This window comes from Macaca mulatta, chromosome 14 (genome assembly GCF_049350105.2).
Source record: "Macaca mulatta isolate MMU2019108-1 chromosome 14, T2T-MMU8v2.0, whole genome shotgun sequence".
Taxonomy (NCBI): Eukaryota; Metazoa; Chordata; class Mammalia; order Primates; family Cercopithecidae; genus Macaca; species Macaca mulatta.
In genome coordinates, this window is record NC_133419.1 from 102,319,155 (window position 1) to 102,338,488 (window position 19,334).

Below are 19,334 nucleotides of genomic sequence, written 5' to 3' on the forward strand. Positions count from 1 at the left end.
GTAGTTGGAGGCCATGACACTGCGACCTAGGAAGGGGTGGGGGTCATGAGCAGGGAACCTGCTAGGGGTCTGGTCACAGTAGCAGAGGTCCATCACTTGGCATGGGAGGTTTGGATAAGCAGAGAAGAAAGTCTCTCTATAAGGATGAGGCTGTCTTTTTACCCTTCAACACTTTTTAAGTCACCTTACAGGAGGGAAGAATTTGAATTATGCATTGGAAAGTTGCATTCTTTAATATGGTCTTCTCATTTCTATGAATTGAGATGTTTTCTACATTCTCCTTATGCTACAGCAATAGAGGAAAGTGCTCCCTTATCTGTAGTGCATCTTTGTAGCTTTTGTGCATAGATCTGTTATCACAATTACCACCCTATTTGATTACTTATCTGTCTTCTGTATTAAATGAATCTTCAAAGGACAGGGAGTATGCCACACTCTTCTCACTTCCTCAATGCCCAGCATGGTGCCAAGTATTTAACAAGAACTAAAACAATGTTTTTGGACTCAATTGAAGGTGGCCACAGTGGAAGTGGGGAGAGATACGAAAGGTATAAAATCTACCTTGTTTTCAGAATCAGAAGGAAATTAAGGACAGAGTTCTTGGAATCATTAAGCTTCATTTTCCACCTGCAGCAACAAATCTGTTAACTACAGTTAAATTTGCACAGACATGCAAGCATTAACCACAAACCCTTCCTCCATTGTAGCTCAGGCTGAAAACCGAGGCTCTATCCTCATAGTTCACAGCCTGACCAAGCCAGTCTGAGTTTGTACCAGCCACCAGCTGCTCCTTGTCCTTGTCAGACAGAAAAATAGATACATGACCTATAGCTGTCACAAATTACAGTGCTCATGCTACCCAGAATAGTACAAGCTGTTCTTTTCTCAACAGTCAATCAACCTAGATGTGGAAAACCCATTAGGGCACCTTTGCTGTGCTTTCCCCTTCCTCCTTCATCCTGTCATTGCATCCCTACATGAAGAGCTCTAGGCTGAACTATTTCTTTTACTAAGTTAATTAAGGCAGGGGACAGCCATTGCTGCTGGTGGGAGGCAATTACACACACGAGCAGATTTTATCATGAATGGCTCCCCCTTAAACTGTTTCATACTCAATTTTCCAGTTCCATTTATTACTCATAATTAGAGCCAGCTCCTACTTACTCAGTTCACCAGATACTTTTGAAGCATATATGGTGAGACTAAGGCTGTGTCTGTAACCACTGGCAGGGACAAGACACTTGTAAACATCTTCTATGCTTGATATTCAGCATGCTCACTCCTGACGCATACAAGCAGGGCAGCTCAAAACCGCGGCAGGATGCATAGCTGGGGAATGTGCAGATCACTTTGTTGCTGTTGGGGGTATTTAAGTATTGAAGCAGGGGCGGCACTCGCACATTCAACCACTGTTTATTACGTGCTTCCTGTGGACAGAAGTCCTCGTGTTGTCCACTGTTGAATAGATCCGGGAAGGTGGCTGGATGAGAATTTAGGATTAGTGGTGGTGGTGGTGGTTTGGGGATGGGGTTAGAAATCATTCTAGGACAGTTTAAACTCTGATTCTTCTGGTAGGGCTGGGAAAAGCTGCTGCTTCACAGGCTAATCCTCTCTTCCTAAAAGAGAAAATTAAAGTTATTCGAAGTCAGACAGCAGGGACTATTGTTTGTCCTCTCAGGTCTCATTTAGTCATTGAAAAAAACATTTTCTAGTGAGTTCAAAAAAATTATTTAAAGCCAGTTTCAAAGATACTAAGTTACCTGTATCCATAAAGCTCAACTCCCTGTTTGCTTATTGGAAAATTTTTTACTGATGTTCTCAATTTTGTGGAAAGAAGATGCAGGAGCATTATGACCTGAGAAGTTTGGGACCTCTCGCCTGGACCTTTTCCTTTAGGCAAGAAAGGTGAGCCCCGTGGGCGTGCATGATTACATCTACAGGAAGGGGCAACGGCACCCTCTGCTGGCTTACCTAGGTCAAGATGCTTTTTGCTTCTATCTTTCATTGGCAAATGGAAAGACGAATTGTTCTTTAACTTCACTGCTGATAGACAGGAGCAACTTGACCTGAGTTTGAAAATTGCTTCAACACTCTTCCTCTTGAGAGAGCCTCTTCTTCTGCAATTACTCTACATGCTTGCATACATAAAGTACTGGCCTTGGTCTTCAAAGTGTTCAGTTTAGAATCCTGGTCTTCAGCAAGAACAATGATTGCTACTTCTCTTCTCTAAGATGCAAGATGGGGACTACTGTGAAAATTAAATTAGCAAATGTGTTAACCTAGAACATGAAGTGCACCCAGAGAAAAATAAGATATATTAAAGAAGCATTATGTAAGCATCCATCTACTTTTTTCTCACTATGAAGTACAACTTTAATAGTCAGATGGGATCCATATATATATATGAAAAAAGGGGTGCAGTGATGATTAGCAGATCTCTTTGTCTTCTCCACAAGGTACTGAGTCAAATGCTCTGCAAGGAAAAATAAAGAAATGCCATACATTTATCAGAACCTTCTGTACCCATCTGTGATCAGTTGCAGAGCTTAGACTCCAAGGGTTTCTTACTAAAGAGCTAGCGTTTGTTTTAACCTATGTGATGAGGAAATAGAATTCAGAATAAACCAGCAACAAAATCAAGAGTGTCACCAAAACAGATCATTCTTTGTATGCTAGCTTTATGTTTTTGTGTCTTTATAACCCACAAAAATAAGTCTTTTGTGTGTGTGTGAACTCTGGACATGGCAGTGCAAAATGGGCTCTCTCTCCATGACCTGAGCTTCTACAGTGCTCTGCCCGTCACAGCTCCTCTGAGTGACTGGCTTTCCTGGTGGCCTGTGATAGTGTGTGGAGTGAGTTGCTTTTCTTCTCAGAGTGGGAAATAAAGTGGGAGCTGAAACTATATCCTTCCATTTTTGCAATGCTATAACATACCGATGCAACACCATTAAATGTGTGTAAATCATCCTCCATCCACAAAAGTCAAACACAGTCAGGTGAATTAAGGCATTTTAACTCCAATAGCTGTACTTCTTGCGTTTTACTGTTATTTCCAAACAGATCTTACTTAAATCCTGAGTCTATCACGTATTAGCTATATAACTTTGAGCCAGTTATTTGATCTGACTGAACTCGAATGTTCTCATCTCTGAAAAAACAATATCTACATCGTAGGGTTGTCATATTCAATGAGGTGAAGTAGTTAGAAGACCTAGCACAGAATCTGCCATTTATGTCTGTTTAATACATGACAGTTATTGATTAATATTACTAAATCTTCTATAAGAATTAGGACTTTTACATAGTAAAAATTAAAAATAAGTTATTTATTAAAAATCTTTATTTTTTCAGATATATTTATGTTATATTTGAATATATTTATTTGCAAAACTCAAATATTGCAGCATCTCACTCACTGCTGGGGAAGATGACATGAAGGAATGACTTGTAGATGGCCCATGTACAAGTCAAGGCCATAGTTGCTTTGACTCTATGAATGATCTTCAGGGCCCCATCTCCAATGCCATTGTTATGAGCAGGGTTATTAGAACCTACCAGTTACTCATAAAACCAGTCCATGTCACAGTGCTCCAGGCCTCCTGGCAGGCTGCTCCAGAGCTGGAGCACAAGCTGCTCCCTGCTGGCTGCTCCTTGCCTTGGAGACGGCCAACCGGCTCGTCATATGAAGAAGCCTGAAACTGGACCCCTTCCTTATATCGTACATGAAAATCAACTCAAGATGCATTAAAGACTTAAATGTAAAACCCAAACCTATAAAAAAAACCCAGGAAGACAACCTAGGCAATACCATTCTGGGTGTAGGCATGGGCAAAGATTTCACGATGAAGATGCCAAAAGCAATTGCAACAAAAGCAAAAGTTGACAAATGGGATCTAATTAAACTAAAGAGCTTTGGCACACCAAAATAAACTATCAACAGAGTAAGCAGACAACCTACAGATTGGGGGAAAAGTTTTACAAACTGCATCTGACAAAAGTCTAATATCCAGCATTTATAAGGAACTTAAATTTACAAGAAAAAAAAAAACCCTACTAAAAAGTGGGCAAAGGACATAAACAGGACCCCTCTCGAAGGAAGACATGCATGTGACCAACAAACATATGAAAAAAAGCTCAGTGTTACTGATTGTTAGGGAAATGCAAATCAAAACCACAATGAGATACCATCTCATACCAGTCAGAATGGCTATTATTAAAAAGTCAAAAATAACATATGCTGGTGAGGTTGTGGAGAAAAGGGAACACTTACCTTCTGTTGGTGGGAGTATAAATTAGTTTGACCATTGTGGAAGGTAATGTGGCCATTTCTCAATTATTGGGTGTATACCCAGAAGAATATAAATTTTTCTGTTATAAAGACACATGCACGCATATGTTCATTGCAGCTCTATTCACAATAGCAGAGACATAGAATCAACCCAAATGCCAGTCAATGATAGACTGGATAAAGAAAATGTAGTACATATACACCATGGAATACTGTGGAGCCATAAAAAAAGATTGAGATCATGTCTTTTGCAGGGACATAGATGGAGCTGGAAGCCATTATCCTTAGCAAACTAATGCAGAAAACAAAACACCAGATACCGCATGTTCTCACTTATAAGTGTGAGCTAAGTGATGAGAACACAGGGATACATAGAGGGGAGCAACACATACTGGGGCTGATTTGAGGGTGGAGGGTGGGAAGAGGGAGAGGGTCAGTAAAAATAATCAATGGGTACTAGGCTTAATACCTGGGTGATGAAATAATCTGTACAACAACCTCCAACACAGAAGTTTACCTATAAAACAAACCAGCACATGTACCCCTGAACTCAAGAGTTTAAAAAAAAAAAACAAAAACAAAAACAAAAACAAACAACTTCATGCATCACCCCTTCTCCACCACAGGGTAGTGCTAGAGAGAGGTACCCCTGAACTCAAGAGTTAAAAAAAAAAAAAAAAAACCAACTTCACGCATCACCCCTTCTCCACCACAGGGTAGTGCTAGAGAGTGATGTGGGCACTATGGCTCAACGTGGCTGTGGTTTGATTTAGTCACAAACCATAGTTGGTTTGTGCTGAAATGCCGGCTCAAGTTAGTCAATTTCAAAAAGAAAAATGAAGAGATTTTAGAAACTCTTTTTGAAATCAGTGTTCATTTGGGCCTATAATTTCCTGAGGCAAGCCCTATGCTAATTTTATTGCCATTTCTTTACATAAGTAGGTGGGAAGATGAAGGAGTGGAAGCTTCCAGGGAAAGACCAGGTAGCCTGGTACACTGTCAGCACTGGCTTCTAATAGGTATTTAGAAAACCCTGAGGTTAGCATCAGGTTTTCTAGGGCAAAAGAGCCCATGTGAAGGAAATTATGGGGAAAGGGTGGGAGAAAGGAGGGGCAGAGAGATTCAGCTAGAAGCTAGCAGGAAGGAGGAAGGCTTGTGGGGAGGGTAGGCTGGTGTTGGAGATAGTGTGAACTGGATAGTGTGTTCCAGTTCAGCTCCGGCCGTTTGTCAGAGCGAAAGTCTGCACAGAATGTCACAATGTGGGTCTTTGACCCGACCTAGCCGGTTCTGATGCTCCCAATATCACAAGAAACTGCCGTTCAGGAGATGATGGCCAAGTAAGATGAGGAAAGGAAGGTCTCAGAGGGTGGGAACAGGCCCCACAGACAGCCAGCCAGAGAACAATGTTACTTTCACTGTCTTCAAAATTCTGCTAGGCCTTCCTTTTCCACTCAGTGTAAAAGCCACAGTCTCCCTGTGGCTCTTACAGCTGTCCATGCTCTGGCCCCTCTTGTGGCCTCTCTGACCTCATCTCCTCCTGCTGTCCCCCTCCCTCCCTCCAACCCCCTTCTCCTCCTTGCCGTTCCGCAACCCCCTGCCAGACATGCTCACGCATCCGAGTCTTTGTACTCAGGTTCACCCAGCCTGGAATGTTCTTCCTACATATCTACTTGTTCCCTCCTCTAGCTCCTTTAGATCTTTGCTCGGGTGGCCTTTCCTGACCACCCTATTTAAAACTGCAACTCCTTTACCTCTAATTATTTTGCTTCTAGTCTGTTTTTACCTCCTTGAATACAAATTCCATGGGGACGCAGAGGTTTTCCCTGTTGTCTTCATCATTCAGCACAGCTGCTGGCACATGTTAGGCACTCAGCGTGTTGGTTTGTCAACAAATGTATCTTGGACTTGCAATTCTCAGCACCGTATCTCTGATGGGGCACACATGCTCCAGGGAGTCTTAAGTCCTAAGCAGATGGGGCTGTCACAGAAGTATCAAGGAAGGGGCTGTAGTCCAGTGGTGCCTAGGAATGCTTACAGAGTGTTTAAGATTCAGCAATAGATCCCCGGCAGTTTATGGGATCATAACCCAGCCGACTTTGAGAACAGGCATAAGACTGGGGTACCAATGACTAAGCCCCTATCATCAAGATCAGGGAAGTGTCAGAAAATAAAGCCCGGTTGAAGCCATGTCCCCGCCCCAGAGACAGCAGCCACATATAGAAGAGAAGACCAGTGTGAAGTGTGGAGGTGAAATTTAGCACCTAGATTAACCAAGAGTTATAGACAAGAGCAGGTGTGTTTGTCTTGTTGCGGCTCTGGGCCAGAGCTCCCCATTTCCCACTCTGCTACCTGTCTGCTCCCCATCTCCCCAAGACTGGTCTGTTCCTGTCTCAGCCTTGTCTTTATTAGCCCAGATGCATACCCCGGGTCTTGTCCTGGGATTATTTTACAGGCACAAATATCATCTCAGGGTTGAGTTAGGCCTGTAGGGCAGACCTGATGCAGATGTATAAGGCATGGTATTAGCCCAGTTCCTCAGAGGGATGCTCAATTTTAAGACCCTCAAAGAAAAAGCCCTTCATATACATTTTCTTGTTTAACCATCACTCAGCCTCATCAAATAGGTTATTTTTAAGCAGCTGAGGACATTGGGTCTCAGAAAGGCTCAACATTTGCCCAAGTTCACCTGGGAGGTGATGAGTGGAGGCTGGTAGGCTTTGCTCCAGCTATGACTCTGGAGCTGTGTAAGTTTCCTTGAACCACTTTGCCACATGACATCACCAGCGGCAGGGGGTGGGTGCTTCCCACCTACTTCTTCACAGGCCTTGTCACCAGCCTGCCTGAACTGTGTCAGTGTGACCTCTCAATCTAGAGTACTGTGTGTTTTGACCAGCAGTCAGGTGTACAGGAAACAAAGAGAGCCCAAGTCAAGCCAGGTTTGTGTGTTCTTTCTGGCAGTCTGGAAGGAGATCCCTGTGCCAGCCAGCCAGAGATAGCTCCCCTATTACCGTACAACGTGTCCTCCACCAAGTCTCAAAGCTGACTAAGCCTGGAGAAGGTTACTGAGGCATCTATGTCACAAGGCTCAGCCAGAAAGTCTTGAAATGGTCCCTTGGGAGTTTTTCTCTACCTAAGGCCCGTTCCACCTTTTCCCTCCCAGGCTGCGGCTACCAGCCCCTTTGGGGTTGCAAGTCGCACCAAACAAAGGATTCATTCAACAAATGTATTCATTCAGTCAATATTTTTGAGTACCCAATATGTGCTAGAATGCCTGAAAGTGACTGTGAACTAATTCCTTGGGTTATGAGTCTCTAAAATTTGTGCAGGGTTGTTTTTTTTGTGGCAATAGGAATGTGAGTACTGTGAACATGGCCACCTAAGGGAAATTAGTCATTCGTGCTGCCGGCTGCCTATTCTCAAGGCCGCCCTTGGCCCTTACATTTCCCATAGTTATCTGATACATTACTGCTGCTCCTCAGGCCAAGGACATTGCTATGGTATTCTTGGTTACAACGCAGCCTAACAAAATGACCCCATATTCTGGATATTTTCTTAGACCCTCATTTAAAGTTATCGATTCTGGGTCTCCTTTAGAGGTCCAGATAAATTCTCTCATGATAACTGGTTCATATATAACCCTCATTAAAATTTCATTTCAAAGAAGCATATCTTCACTTAAAGGAAGGACAATAAGTGTGCAATTTGAAGGGCCTAGCTGCCTCATAAGGTGGGGAGGTGGGCCTGGGATATCACTGTAACCAAATGATATAACTTAATGGAGTAAGCAGCCACCTATAAAAACAGCCGTGTCCCCAGGGGACAAAGATGTCACCTGGTTTAACCCCATGTAACCCCGACATTCCTTGATTTCAAGAGGATACAATGCATTTCCTCTACAGACTCAAAAACAAAGAGAAAAAAAAACAATTTCTCAAAATCTCAAAGTTCCAAAACAAAATTCCAAAATTACAAAGTACCAAAAAATCTGCCACCAAGTAACATTTTATAATTCTGATGCAATCTATGACTACAAAGAGTACTGTTTCTGGCGCTGTGCGTTGGGTGTGGAGTGGATGCTGTTAGCGTTCCTCCATCATCTCTTATCAATGTGTCTGTCCATGAAGACTGTGTGGTTTTGCTTCTAAATGCCTACACCTGCTGCTTTCTCTGGAAGCCTACCCTTGTGCTACTGGAGCCTTTGCTGAAAGTGCCCAAGAGTTTACATCCGCCTGAGGCAGCCCTTAGCCAATGACTGATAGAAAATGGAAAATGAAAGTCCAGCTCAGAGAATTCCTGTGCAAGATCTGTTTGAAATTACCCTTAGCAGGATTTTGCCTGAATTGCACAATTGCTTGGCTTTCTCCTTCCTTGTCCTGCCTTCCCTACCACTTTCAGTTCTTTCTTGGGAGCATCTCTTCATAAATCGATTGCACATGAATCCTTGTTCTAGGGTCTCCTTCTGACATCGTTGTCCCAAGGAATGGAAGTAACGATGCTTCAGTCTCAGTGCAGGGTTCCCCAAAATGTATGCTACTTCCAAACAGAAGCATCTTTGACCTGAAATTCCAGCCCACCCACCCCCTTCCAAATACATACCTAGATGCTTCTCCTGGGGGCTTTCACAGCTAATTTCGTAGGCTGTATGTCTGGCTCAGAACTCTTTGAGAGCATAAAGTGTCTTAGTTATTGTTTGAATTTTAAGTGAAATGATTTGTGATCCCAGAATGATTTGTGAAATGACTGTGAACCAGTCTGAATCAATTTAGAAAGTTTATTTTGCTAAGGTTGAGGACATGCCCATGACACAGCCTCAGGAGATCCTGACAACATGTGCCCAAGGTGATTGTGTTATAGCTGGTAGTCAGACAGACATGAACAGGCAGGAGAAGGTCCCCCTCAATCGGGAATGTCAGGCAACCATCAGGTGATGGACAGTTATGAAACTATCTCTAAAATAATTGGTTGCAGCCAGCACCAGGGAAAGGCAGTCTCCCTATAAACAGAAACACCTGAAACTGGTAATCAGCAGCTTCCTGACAAGATCTCAGGAGTTGGGGGAATGGGCTCAAGCGTGCACATTAAGAGGCAAAAAAAAAAAAAAAAAAAAAAAAAAATCGCAGAATTTAACTGGTATCGGACCTTCTGGGGACGTTTGCCTGGTAAGGGAAGAACGCCTCAAGTGAGCATGCATACAGCTCCAGTAAACACACTGCGCATGTGTCCACTCCCAAGTGCTAGCAGGCCGCTATGCATGTGGACAACCCACCCCAAGGGAAGAATCAGGGCAGAAGTAGCACAAGATCCTGGATGCATGCCAGTGAGTCGGAAGGCAGAATTGTGCACTTCATCTCTCAAGTCACCCACTTGGCCCTCTTCCAAGTAAGTGTACTTTACTTCCTTTCATTTCTGCGCTAAAGATTTTTGATAAACTTTCACTCCTGCTCTAAAACTTGCCTTGGTCTCTCACTCTGCTTTATGCCCCCTTGGTTGAATTCTTTCTTCTGAAGTAGCAAGAATTGAGGTTACTGCAGATTCGTAAGGATTTACCGCCGCTGACAGTCGGGACACAGCTTGGTTTTGTCCGTTTTAGGGACACATGAGACATCAATCAATGTATGTAAGATGTACTTTGGTTCTGTCCGGAAAGGCAGGACAACTCGAATCAGGAGCTTCCAGGTCATCAGCAGATTTAAACATTGTCTGATTGGCAACTGGTTGAGCTATTACCAGTAGAAAGGAACGTCTGGGTTATAAGGGGTTGTGGAAACCAAGATTTTATATAGACGAGGCCTCCAGGTAGCAGGCTTCAGACAGAGTAGATTGTGAATATTTCTTATCAGACTTAAAGAGTCTTTTCTACCAGTAATTCCAAAACACAGGAGGGTATAATAAAGCATTCTAGCTCCCCGTTCACATCATGGCCTTAATGAGTTTTTTAGGATAACTTTGGAATGTCCTTGGCTGAGAGGAGGGGCCCATTCAGATAGTTGGGCGGAGCTTAGAATTTATTTTTGGTTTAGAGAGTGAATAAATCACATGTTGCTGGGCAGCCACAAAGTCCGAGGAGCTCTTCCAAGCATGGAGACACATAAAAGTCATTGGAATGAAAATGGCATTAGATACTTCTCTTGCAAAGCACAGGTCAAGACACATGGAGTACTGCGTTATTTTGATTTTCTGATAATGCATTTCTTATGGCTATTTTTGCAATTCTCATGAAATACTGGAAAAGACTAGAAGGCTGTAGGCCTGGTGCCTACTTCGAGAGGAAGGAATTGGGGATGATTTAGATTATCTAATTGGATGCAGTCAGCAGCAGGTAGGTTACAATTAATGTCTAGATTGTAACACTAAGAATAAATGAATTGCTGGAAAAGTTATGTCCTCATGATGTCAGCCTCAGGCCAGACTTCTTATTGGAAAAAGTTTATTTTAAAAAATAACTGCTGATCCTGTGACATATTAAATGTCTTTTACCAACCACAATATTGGAAGATTTCTGGCTTGTCCTGATTGATAGTAATTCAAAGGCTATAAGGGGCCATAACTGTTCCTCACACAGGTTTTCTTTATAAACTCCCCCGGGGCTCTTAAATCATTAGTGAGATGTCAGTGGTTTAGGAGAGAAACACCTACCCTAAGTTCAAACCTAAATGTTTTGGGGATTTACAAGAAAAAGTAATTAGGTCTCAGAGTGGACAGTATCAGGCAGAAGTGATGAAATTGAGATAGGTTCTTTGTGTCCTGCTTGTCAGTGAGGCTAAATGTCAAATGAACTAATGACACAAGGTATGGATTAATTCTATCCTATTAGTAGATCATGAAAGACAACTGGATCATGGCTCCGAGGCGGCCTGATAGACTAGACCCATAAATGGACTAGCAGAAAAAGCTGGCATGTGATTCGTTGATTGTTTACTTCCACTTCTTCAGCCAAAAGATAGCTTTCTTATTAAACAAAAGTATGAGTGAATGAGTCAAAAGTCATCACCTTCCAAGACGGAGATGCAAATCACTCAGGAGCCACGCAGTGACTGGATAATGTCAAGGCTTTCTTACATGGATTTGGTATGCCCTCTACAAAATAGGATGAAACCACAAGCTGTGGCAGGTGAATTAACCCAACACAAATTAGTCCAGGCTTCATTCTCAAGGGTTGTATAGCTATCTAGGATGAATAAATTAAGATGGGCCTCATGGAAGTAGATTGTATTAATCAGGTCTTTTGCTTATAAATAGACTACTTGTATTCTGTTCCTAGTACTGTTACTGGCAGTAGCACCCAGAACACTGCAATGAATTTCACAGGTTTCAAATAAAAGTTTTGTAAGCTGGACCTAGTATGGGAGTTGCCCTAAGCCATCTTATGAATGATACTATTATAAAATGATACAAATTATCATGCTCAAAAGTAATAAAAGTGATTTGAATTTTTCCCACATATTGCTCAAATGTGACTGACTCATCGTTTTCAAAAATGGCAAATATGTGGCATGAGGGCCAACTTCCCATGGCCATGGCAAGCATTATTCAATGTCTCTATGTCATTCTTTCCTACCAATTCTGACTGGGCCTCAGAATCCTTAGCACAATGCACTAGACATGATGCACCAAGTGATCAGAGAAACATGAGTTAGAACCTCAGTTTCAATAGATTTGTGAGGTTTAAGGGAGAGATGTTTAAGACAGAGTGGAAAAAGAAATTTTGAAGCCACATGCTTTCTCTATGATTGCTAGTATTAACTGAATGCTTATCATCAGCCTAAAATGTATTGACTCATTTAATCCTCACAAAAACTCAATGTAGAAGATATTAGTGTTTTGTTTTTCACCCGTAGAATTGGGATAATGAGGTCCAAAAAGGTTAAGAAACTTGGTGAAGAGTATACAGCTATTGTCAGAGCTGGGATTTACCCAATACTTCTGGCTATAGATGCTATACTCTGAACCATCGGCATGAAAAGAACTGAGATAAATAATATAGAGAGACTAGAGAGAGAATAAAATCATTGAAATGAAGAAAAAAAGAATATAAAAGGGTATGTGGGAAAAGAAAAAGATCCATATTTATAATTTTTGATAGAATTATAGATAGCTGTGTTTTGAAAAATGTCTTTGAGCATATATATACAATTACATATATATGTGTTCTTTGGCTATCCATTGTATATCATGGCAGACTTTATATATATATATTTGTGTGTGTGTGTATGTATACATTTTTCCCAATGTTAACAAAGAGTAGCAACAACAGGACATGTTAACATTTTTCAAAATATAAGAAGACACTTTACAATTTGACCTTTTCCAATGATTCTGGTGAAAGTCCATTTTCTGAAGAAGAGTGAAGGGTAAATGTCACACGGCTGAATCACAGACTACTAAAAAGGTTAAAGCATTGCCACAGTTCTTTTAGCCTGAGACATAATAATAAGTAAACTTACTTTATTTTGAAAAAATTGTTCCTATGGTGGTATAAGAGTATCTTTTCATAGACAATAATTAGGACAAAAATGCAGGGACGTGAAATTCCAAACTCACTTCCTGAATGTCAGCATCAAGGTTTTCTTTCATTATTTAGGGGGAAAAAAGTGTGCTTTCGATGCATTTGCGAGAGGATGTACCTCTCTGTCAACTTTTGATACACTGCCCCTACAGTTTATCAATGTACAATGATGAAAGCCTTGTGGCTTCCAGGGTGGACATTAGAAAAAGAAGAAAGGTTAAAAATTCATTCAATTCTATACAAACCAGTTGTTATGATCTGAATACTTGCGTCCTCCCCGAGTTTATATGTGGAAATCCTAACCCCCAATGTGATGGCATTTGAAGATGGGGCCACAGCTCTCATGAATGGGATTAGTGCCTTTATGAAAGAGGCCCTAGAGGACTCACTTGCCCCTTCCTTCATGTGAGACACGGCAAGTGGACACTATCAAAAACCAGAAAGTGAGCCCTTACCAGACAATGAATCTGCCAGCACCTTGATCTTGGATTTCTCAGCCTGCAGAAGAGTGAGAAATAAATTTCTGCTGTTTATACACTATCCAGTATGGTATTTTATTTTAGCAGCCCAAATAGACTAGAATATCCATTTTTCTTCTGTTTTTTCTTCAGTGTTCCAGGTAACATTATACTTACGAAGTATTATAGTCATTATGAATATATGATCTTCTTAGTAGATACAATTACCTTTGCCATTGAATAAAGTGCCTTTTGATACGTAATTTTCATGAGATTTTGAAAAATATGAGCCACTATGTCTGTGATCCACTTATATTGGATAAATTGATTATCCATCAAATGGCACTAGTATTAAAAAAAGAAATGATCATACAGTTGGTCAATGTCTCTAGCTATTTACTCAGCTACACAAAAATCTCTAATTTAAAATGAAATATTTTTCATAGGTCTTATCATTAAATCCATCCCAGGAAAGCGTTTTTGAAAAGCACTTCTGGTAACTTTGATAGCTGTAGCTATGAACACAGAGTAAGGAAGAAAATTCAAGCAATCATTCCAAGATTCATGAAAAGAAAAAATGAATTTGCTTTAATTACCAGGTCTTTGAGAGAGTCTCTGCTGTGTCTCTCACCTCAGCTAACCACATATAGAAGTAAAGACTTGGACTAGCATTCCGTGTTTTGTACAATAACAGATAACAGCTGAAGTTTCAGCTTCCATCATTTTAGGGTTCTGGGCTGCACTACTGCACAACCTTGGTTTAACTTGGAAGCATGTGCTGTCTACATCAAAGGGTAGAGACTTTAAAGTGTAGGAATTCATATTCAGCACCATTCATCAGATCTACCAGGATGACTGGCATGACGCTCACAAACCCTACTTGGCACACAGTGATGAAGGAGGGTTTCAGAGCCAAGAGGGAGATGAGATTTATGTGTTCAAATCAGAACTGATGCGGGGCATGCTTAGAACGTACCACCTGGAGGAACATCATCTGTGTCTGGGGCTCTTCCTTGGTCTGAAGCTGGTAATCAATCCTGACAGTGATTTCAGTAGGGGACTGGCTGGCAGGCAAATACTGACATATAGTCTCTCCATTTTAATTGAAAGTTCAGTTTGTTTTCACTATTCACATGGCAGTAAAATTCTTTCATACCGAAACAGTCCTGGAAGGGTGGGAAAGACCGTCCAAATAAAGTGAAAACATTTGCTCCTGAGTCAATCCATTCTCCTCACTGACTCATAGCCATTGCATTTACTATTGCTTGCCAAAGAACTCCCTAAGTGTCCCACACTCATGGCCAGCTCTTGGTTTTGCTCATACTGTCCCTGCCAAGAAATATACATCTCCATCTTTTATTCTTTTTTTATAACTATGACAGGGTTCAGGACATGCTACTCGAAAATATGGCACCCTAGCATATCGAATATTTTGAGCTGAAGGAATTCAAGAAACAGCAGAAGCAGGAAGGTTATTCTCACCTTCCCCTCATCCTTCTCTCCTGAAGCAGGTTTCCCTTTCTAGGGAAAATTCTTTCCAGGGAAAACTTAATGATCTTCCACTGAAGCAGGTCACGAGACCCTCATTCCAGAAGTGTCCTTCCTATACATGGAAGACAGGAAACTCCTTATCTCTGAAGACATGGGGTCACAGATAAGACACACACACACACACACACACACACACACACACAGGCTTCACATCTCTCAAAGCCCCAGGCCTTATTGGCTTATTGACTGTAAATAGATTTCTGTACCCTCTATTTAATCACATACTTAATCACATCAGTGGTTTTTCAAAGATACTCAACTTTACCCAGACCCCTAAAGAGAATGTTATACATAGATCATAAATGATTAAAAGAATAAAAGACTCTTGTTATAGAAACAAAGAATAAGAGAAGAATTTGAACAGGCCTTGCTAAGTTCCCACCACTTCAGTACCATTACATAATACCCCCCCGTCCAATTCTACTCTTCGTCAAACTTAACATAAAAATACATAAGTTTAAGGGTTTCTTTGAGTCCTCATTTCTGAAGGCTCTCGTGTCACATAAAACACAGTAAATAAATTTGTACGCTTTTCTTTGGTTAACGTGTCTTTGGTTATAGAGGCCTCAGTCATGAACATAGGATGAGTGAGAGATATTTCTCCTCCCCTATATCTACAATCCTTTTGAAACCAAATCCTCTCTTAACCCACAGCCTTCTTTGCCTAATGCTCATTTTTCCCTAGACTGGACATATAACAGAAGCTAGGGTGTTCAGGTACCACGTATTCTTCCTCACCTAGAAACTTAAATATAAGCTACACAATGAGACGACCGCTCTTCCATAGGGCTCATCAAGACCTACAATGAATGCGAGGCAGGCATAGTGTTCATTTCTGGCTTTGACACTCCATGTGTAAGTTACCTAGCCTCTAACTCCCTCAGTTGTCTCCTTTCCAAAATGAGAAATGTGATAGCATTTACCTCATACAGTCATTGTAAGCATTAAGTTAGATTACATTTGATAATTCATAGAAAATATTTAACATTTCTCATACTTGTATCAAGGCCCATTACCCCATTTGGTTGCAAGTACCTTGAGTTCATTTTCTTCTCCTTTCAATCCCTGGTAGTTTTAAGCAGACAGCAGTTTCTGTTAATTTCTTTGATATGCCTCATAAAATCATACTGAGTTTGTGCTATTTCTCAGTTTCAGAGTAATAAGAGCAGCAGAGAGGAAACCCAGGCATTGATGGACAAAAACGAGGACTTTGTTCTATTCGTTGGTGGTGAATCTGTGGTGAGACGGTGAAGAGTGGGCATGGGGAGCAGCTGTGTGGTCACAGAGAAAAGCAGCACTGCTTCATCCTCCTCATGGGTGCATGAGCCTCCAGAAAGCATCCACTCGGAGGGGAGAAATAGGATGGAGAGAGCAACTGGGATAAAAACGTTTCAACTTATCATCTTAGTTTCAAAGATGAAGACGACTGCGACGTGAAGGTAGGATTTAAAACCAGTGGTCTTGAGACTTTTCCCAGGCTTATGACCACCTTTTGGCAATGTGCCTGTAATTAAGCTCTTGTCAGAATTTTAAAAGATTTCTTAAAATACGTTTAATTTCCTTTTTCATCTTCCAACTTAGAAGAAATGCCAATTATTCTAAGTTGGAAGATGAAATTTGAAGATATGTCAATTAAGTTGCCCTTTGATGAAAATCTGACTTTAGGACATTAATTTGAACCATAGGAGCCACCAGGAGGGTAGTGCCTTTTGCTGAGGAACCCACAGTCATGCCTGTTGAGTTTCCCAAAACTTATATCTTGTCAAGTCAATCCAACTTAGAAGACACTGAGGAATCTGAATATCTTTTCTTGAGTCTTCTGGAGTCAAGCCCATGTGCTGTCATAGAGCATCCTTGGGATGAAGGTCCATCTCTTGCATGGCACAACACACACTTTTTGTGGATGTTAGACTATTTTAATTTGCTGGTAGTGCATTTAGTATGAGGTTGACTTTTTACAACTACTGATTCAAATATTGTCACAAAATATTTAAAAATTGATCTTTATGTATCACCAAGTAACTTTTCCATAAGTAACATCCACAAATACAAAATCACTGGATATAAATTTTCAGCTGTATTTTCTGATCTGCTTACATAACTATTCTTTGATTTAAATTAAGCCAAAGTCGGAGCTAAAACAGATTTTCTGCGACCATTTCATCTTTAAGATGAAGTTAAAGATCTGCATTTGAAATCTCCTGTTATTGAATTGGTAGTAGCATTTCCAGTTGATGTCCATCATCCTCTGAATGCCAATGGTCTCTGAGTAAACATACGAACCTTCATCTCTTTTAGTTGTTTAAGACACCACTTCACATGATCAGTAAATAACAACCACCACCTCTTGATAAATGCACATGAATGCAAATTCCTGTTTTATATATTTGGGTAGGATAGAACATATTGAAAATAACAGATAAGTATTTACAAATTCCCACTTTATTTTTCCCCTTTACATTCAATGGCTAAGTGTGGGAATTCATCTGTAAATGCCCCCAGAAATGGCACAAAATTGTGCTATAATGGAACCAAATAACCACAATGTTTGGGGTTTTGATTTTTCTCCAATAAAACATACTTATTTAGACAGTAATTTTTTAGTCACAATAAAAATTTATAACATAAAGAGCTTTCGTGTGCCCACATTAGCCACAAAATAAATAGGGCAATTACTTTATGTATGTGTGTACACATTTATATGTATACACACATATTTATGTGTGTGTGTGTGTGTACACACACACACACACACACACACAACTGGATCATGTTTCCAGGGTTCAGTGGAGGAAAAACTTTTTTCATTGTTAAGTGTAATGTTTTCAAATAGATGAATCAGGAAATTTTACATAGATATAAGCCCATTTTGTATGAACAGTATCAGTCATGTGCTTTGAGGGGTAAGTAGGGTAAATGGTGGTTAAACAGCATTCTAAAGAAAGGACTAAAGCATTCTAAAGGCCCATGGACGACTCTCTCCAAAATTTCAGAGCTGGGAGACCCCAGCAGGGGATCCACAGAGCAGGGAAAAAGAAACCTGAAATAACCTTCAGAGGAAAAACTGCATGGGGAATAACGTAGGTCAGCCCCTGTCTGCTGGGACCCATTTTCAGGCAGACACTACATGGCAATGACATCATCACAACAGTTATATCCAAGAAAGCAGTTTATAAAACAAGCACCAAACAACTGGACATAATTTTCATCATAATCTACAGCCTTTACCCTGAACAGTGGAGTTTAATCACCAAAAAAATTAGATACTAGGGTTCCAGAAGATAGGATGGCCCAAGGTATCCTTTAACTTCTTCTTGTTTAAAAGGTGGGCACATTGGCACTTAAGAAAATAAATCAGAAAATAATATGGCTTCAAGTGGACAAATAAATATGAATTTCTAAGGAAGTCTTCACATTATCTATTGGTTTCCTCTTGATTTGGTTCCATGGATAATTTCTCTCCAAGTTCTCTAATAAGTTCTGCTAGGTCTTCTGTATTCTGGGATTTTTCTTCAAGGAGTTCATAGCGGAGACTTGAGATGTCCTGCTTAATTTCCTTCAGTTCCCCTTTGAAAGCAAGAGTGATAAGAAGTCAACTATAAATACTCACTGCAGTGACCCACTAGTGACTGTGGGACAGGAGGAAATCAGCTCTAGTTTCACACACAATTTTATTTTGAATTCTTTGAAAGGAAATAACTTCCTAATGAACCAAGTTTTTGTTTTCTAAGCTCAGTGTTTTGGTGAATGAAGAGATTATAGAAGAATGATAACAAAAGCCCTCAAGTAGGTTAAAACGAAACGGTGGTGAATCATTCAGGGGTTGAGGCAGCAGCCCCTTCCTTGCCTTTCCCACCCACTTCCTCCTCCCTCCAAGTCCACCATAAGAATGAGAGCTTTTTATCTAGCCAGGGGTACCTGTCCCCGCCTGTGGAGAAATAGCCTATTCCCCACCTTTAACAGAATGGTGGCTGGTGAGATCCTGTTCTACTTTGCCGCTTCCTTGAAGTTCACTCTCCCCATGCCCATCTCTGCAGCTTTCCTGCCACTCTGCATTAGGCTGCCATCCTGACTCACATTCAGGGGCTGATTTGCTTCTGCGTTCAACTCACCTTCGTTCACTTCGTCACTCTCCTTATCTATCTGGGCCTGCAGTACATATCTTTTAATGAGCCTTTTCATTATTTTCTAGAAGACAGAGAAAGGAGAAATCTATGTCAGCTTCAGATTCATGATAAATCTCTCATTTGGAACAAGTTTCAGAGTCCTCGTCCCTGTAGTGAGCCCTTTGGAAGTGATGGCTGTCAAAGACTAAGATGATTCAGGCGGGATGCATGCGATCGCCACATTTTGCTTTCCTTTTTAAAACAGCCTTCACGTCACCTGGGCTAATGACTCAAAAGTGAGTTCTTAGAAAAGAATGTTTAGAGCAAGTATGTAAGCCTTTATGTCCATTGTCTGTATTTGATTTGAAAAGTATTGGAGCAAGACAGTCTTTCAGTAGGGTAGGTAAAAGATATACACTACCGCT

General features: G+C 40.9%; 1 protein-coding gene and 1 long non-coding RNA gene across 3 annotated transcripts in view; one reads left to right on the plus strand and one right to left on the minus strand.

The window, feature by feature from the left end:
* Positions 1-19,334, plus strand: part of LOC144334598 (uncharacterized) — a 229,985-nt gene that overhangs the window by 180,351 nt on the left and 30,300 nt on the right. The window contains exon 3 of the long non-coding RNA XR_013404560.1: positions 15,953-16,242. This is a non-coding gene — a long non-coding RNA (uncharacterized LOC144334598). The remainder of the gene's footprint in view (positions 1-15,952; positions 16,243-19,334) is intronic.
* TRPC6 (transient receptor potential cation channel subfamily C member 6) overlaps positions 16,793-19,334 on the minus strand; it is a 134,253-nt gene continuing 131,711 nt past the window's right edge. For both annotated transcript variants that reach the window (XM_015115535.3, XM_077964912.1), the window contains 2 exons: positions 18,916-18,991; positions 16,793-18,370 (listed from right to left, as the gene is read on the minus strand). In XM_015115535.3, coding sequence (XP_014971021.2) covers positions 18,219-18,370; positions 18,916-18,991 — 228 coding nt within the window. In that variant the 3' untranslated portion in view covers positions 16,793-18,218. The remainder of the gene's footprint in view (positions 18,371-18,915; positions 18,992-19,334) is intronic.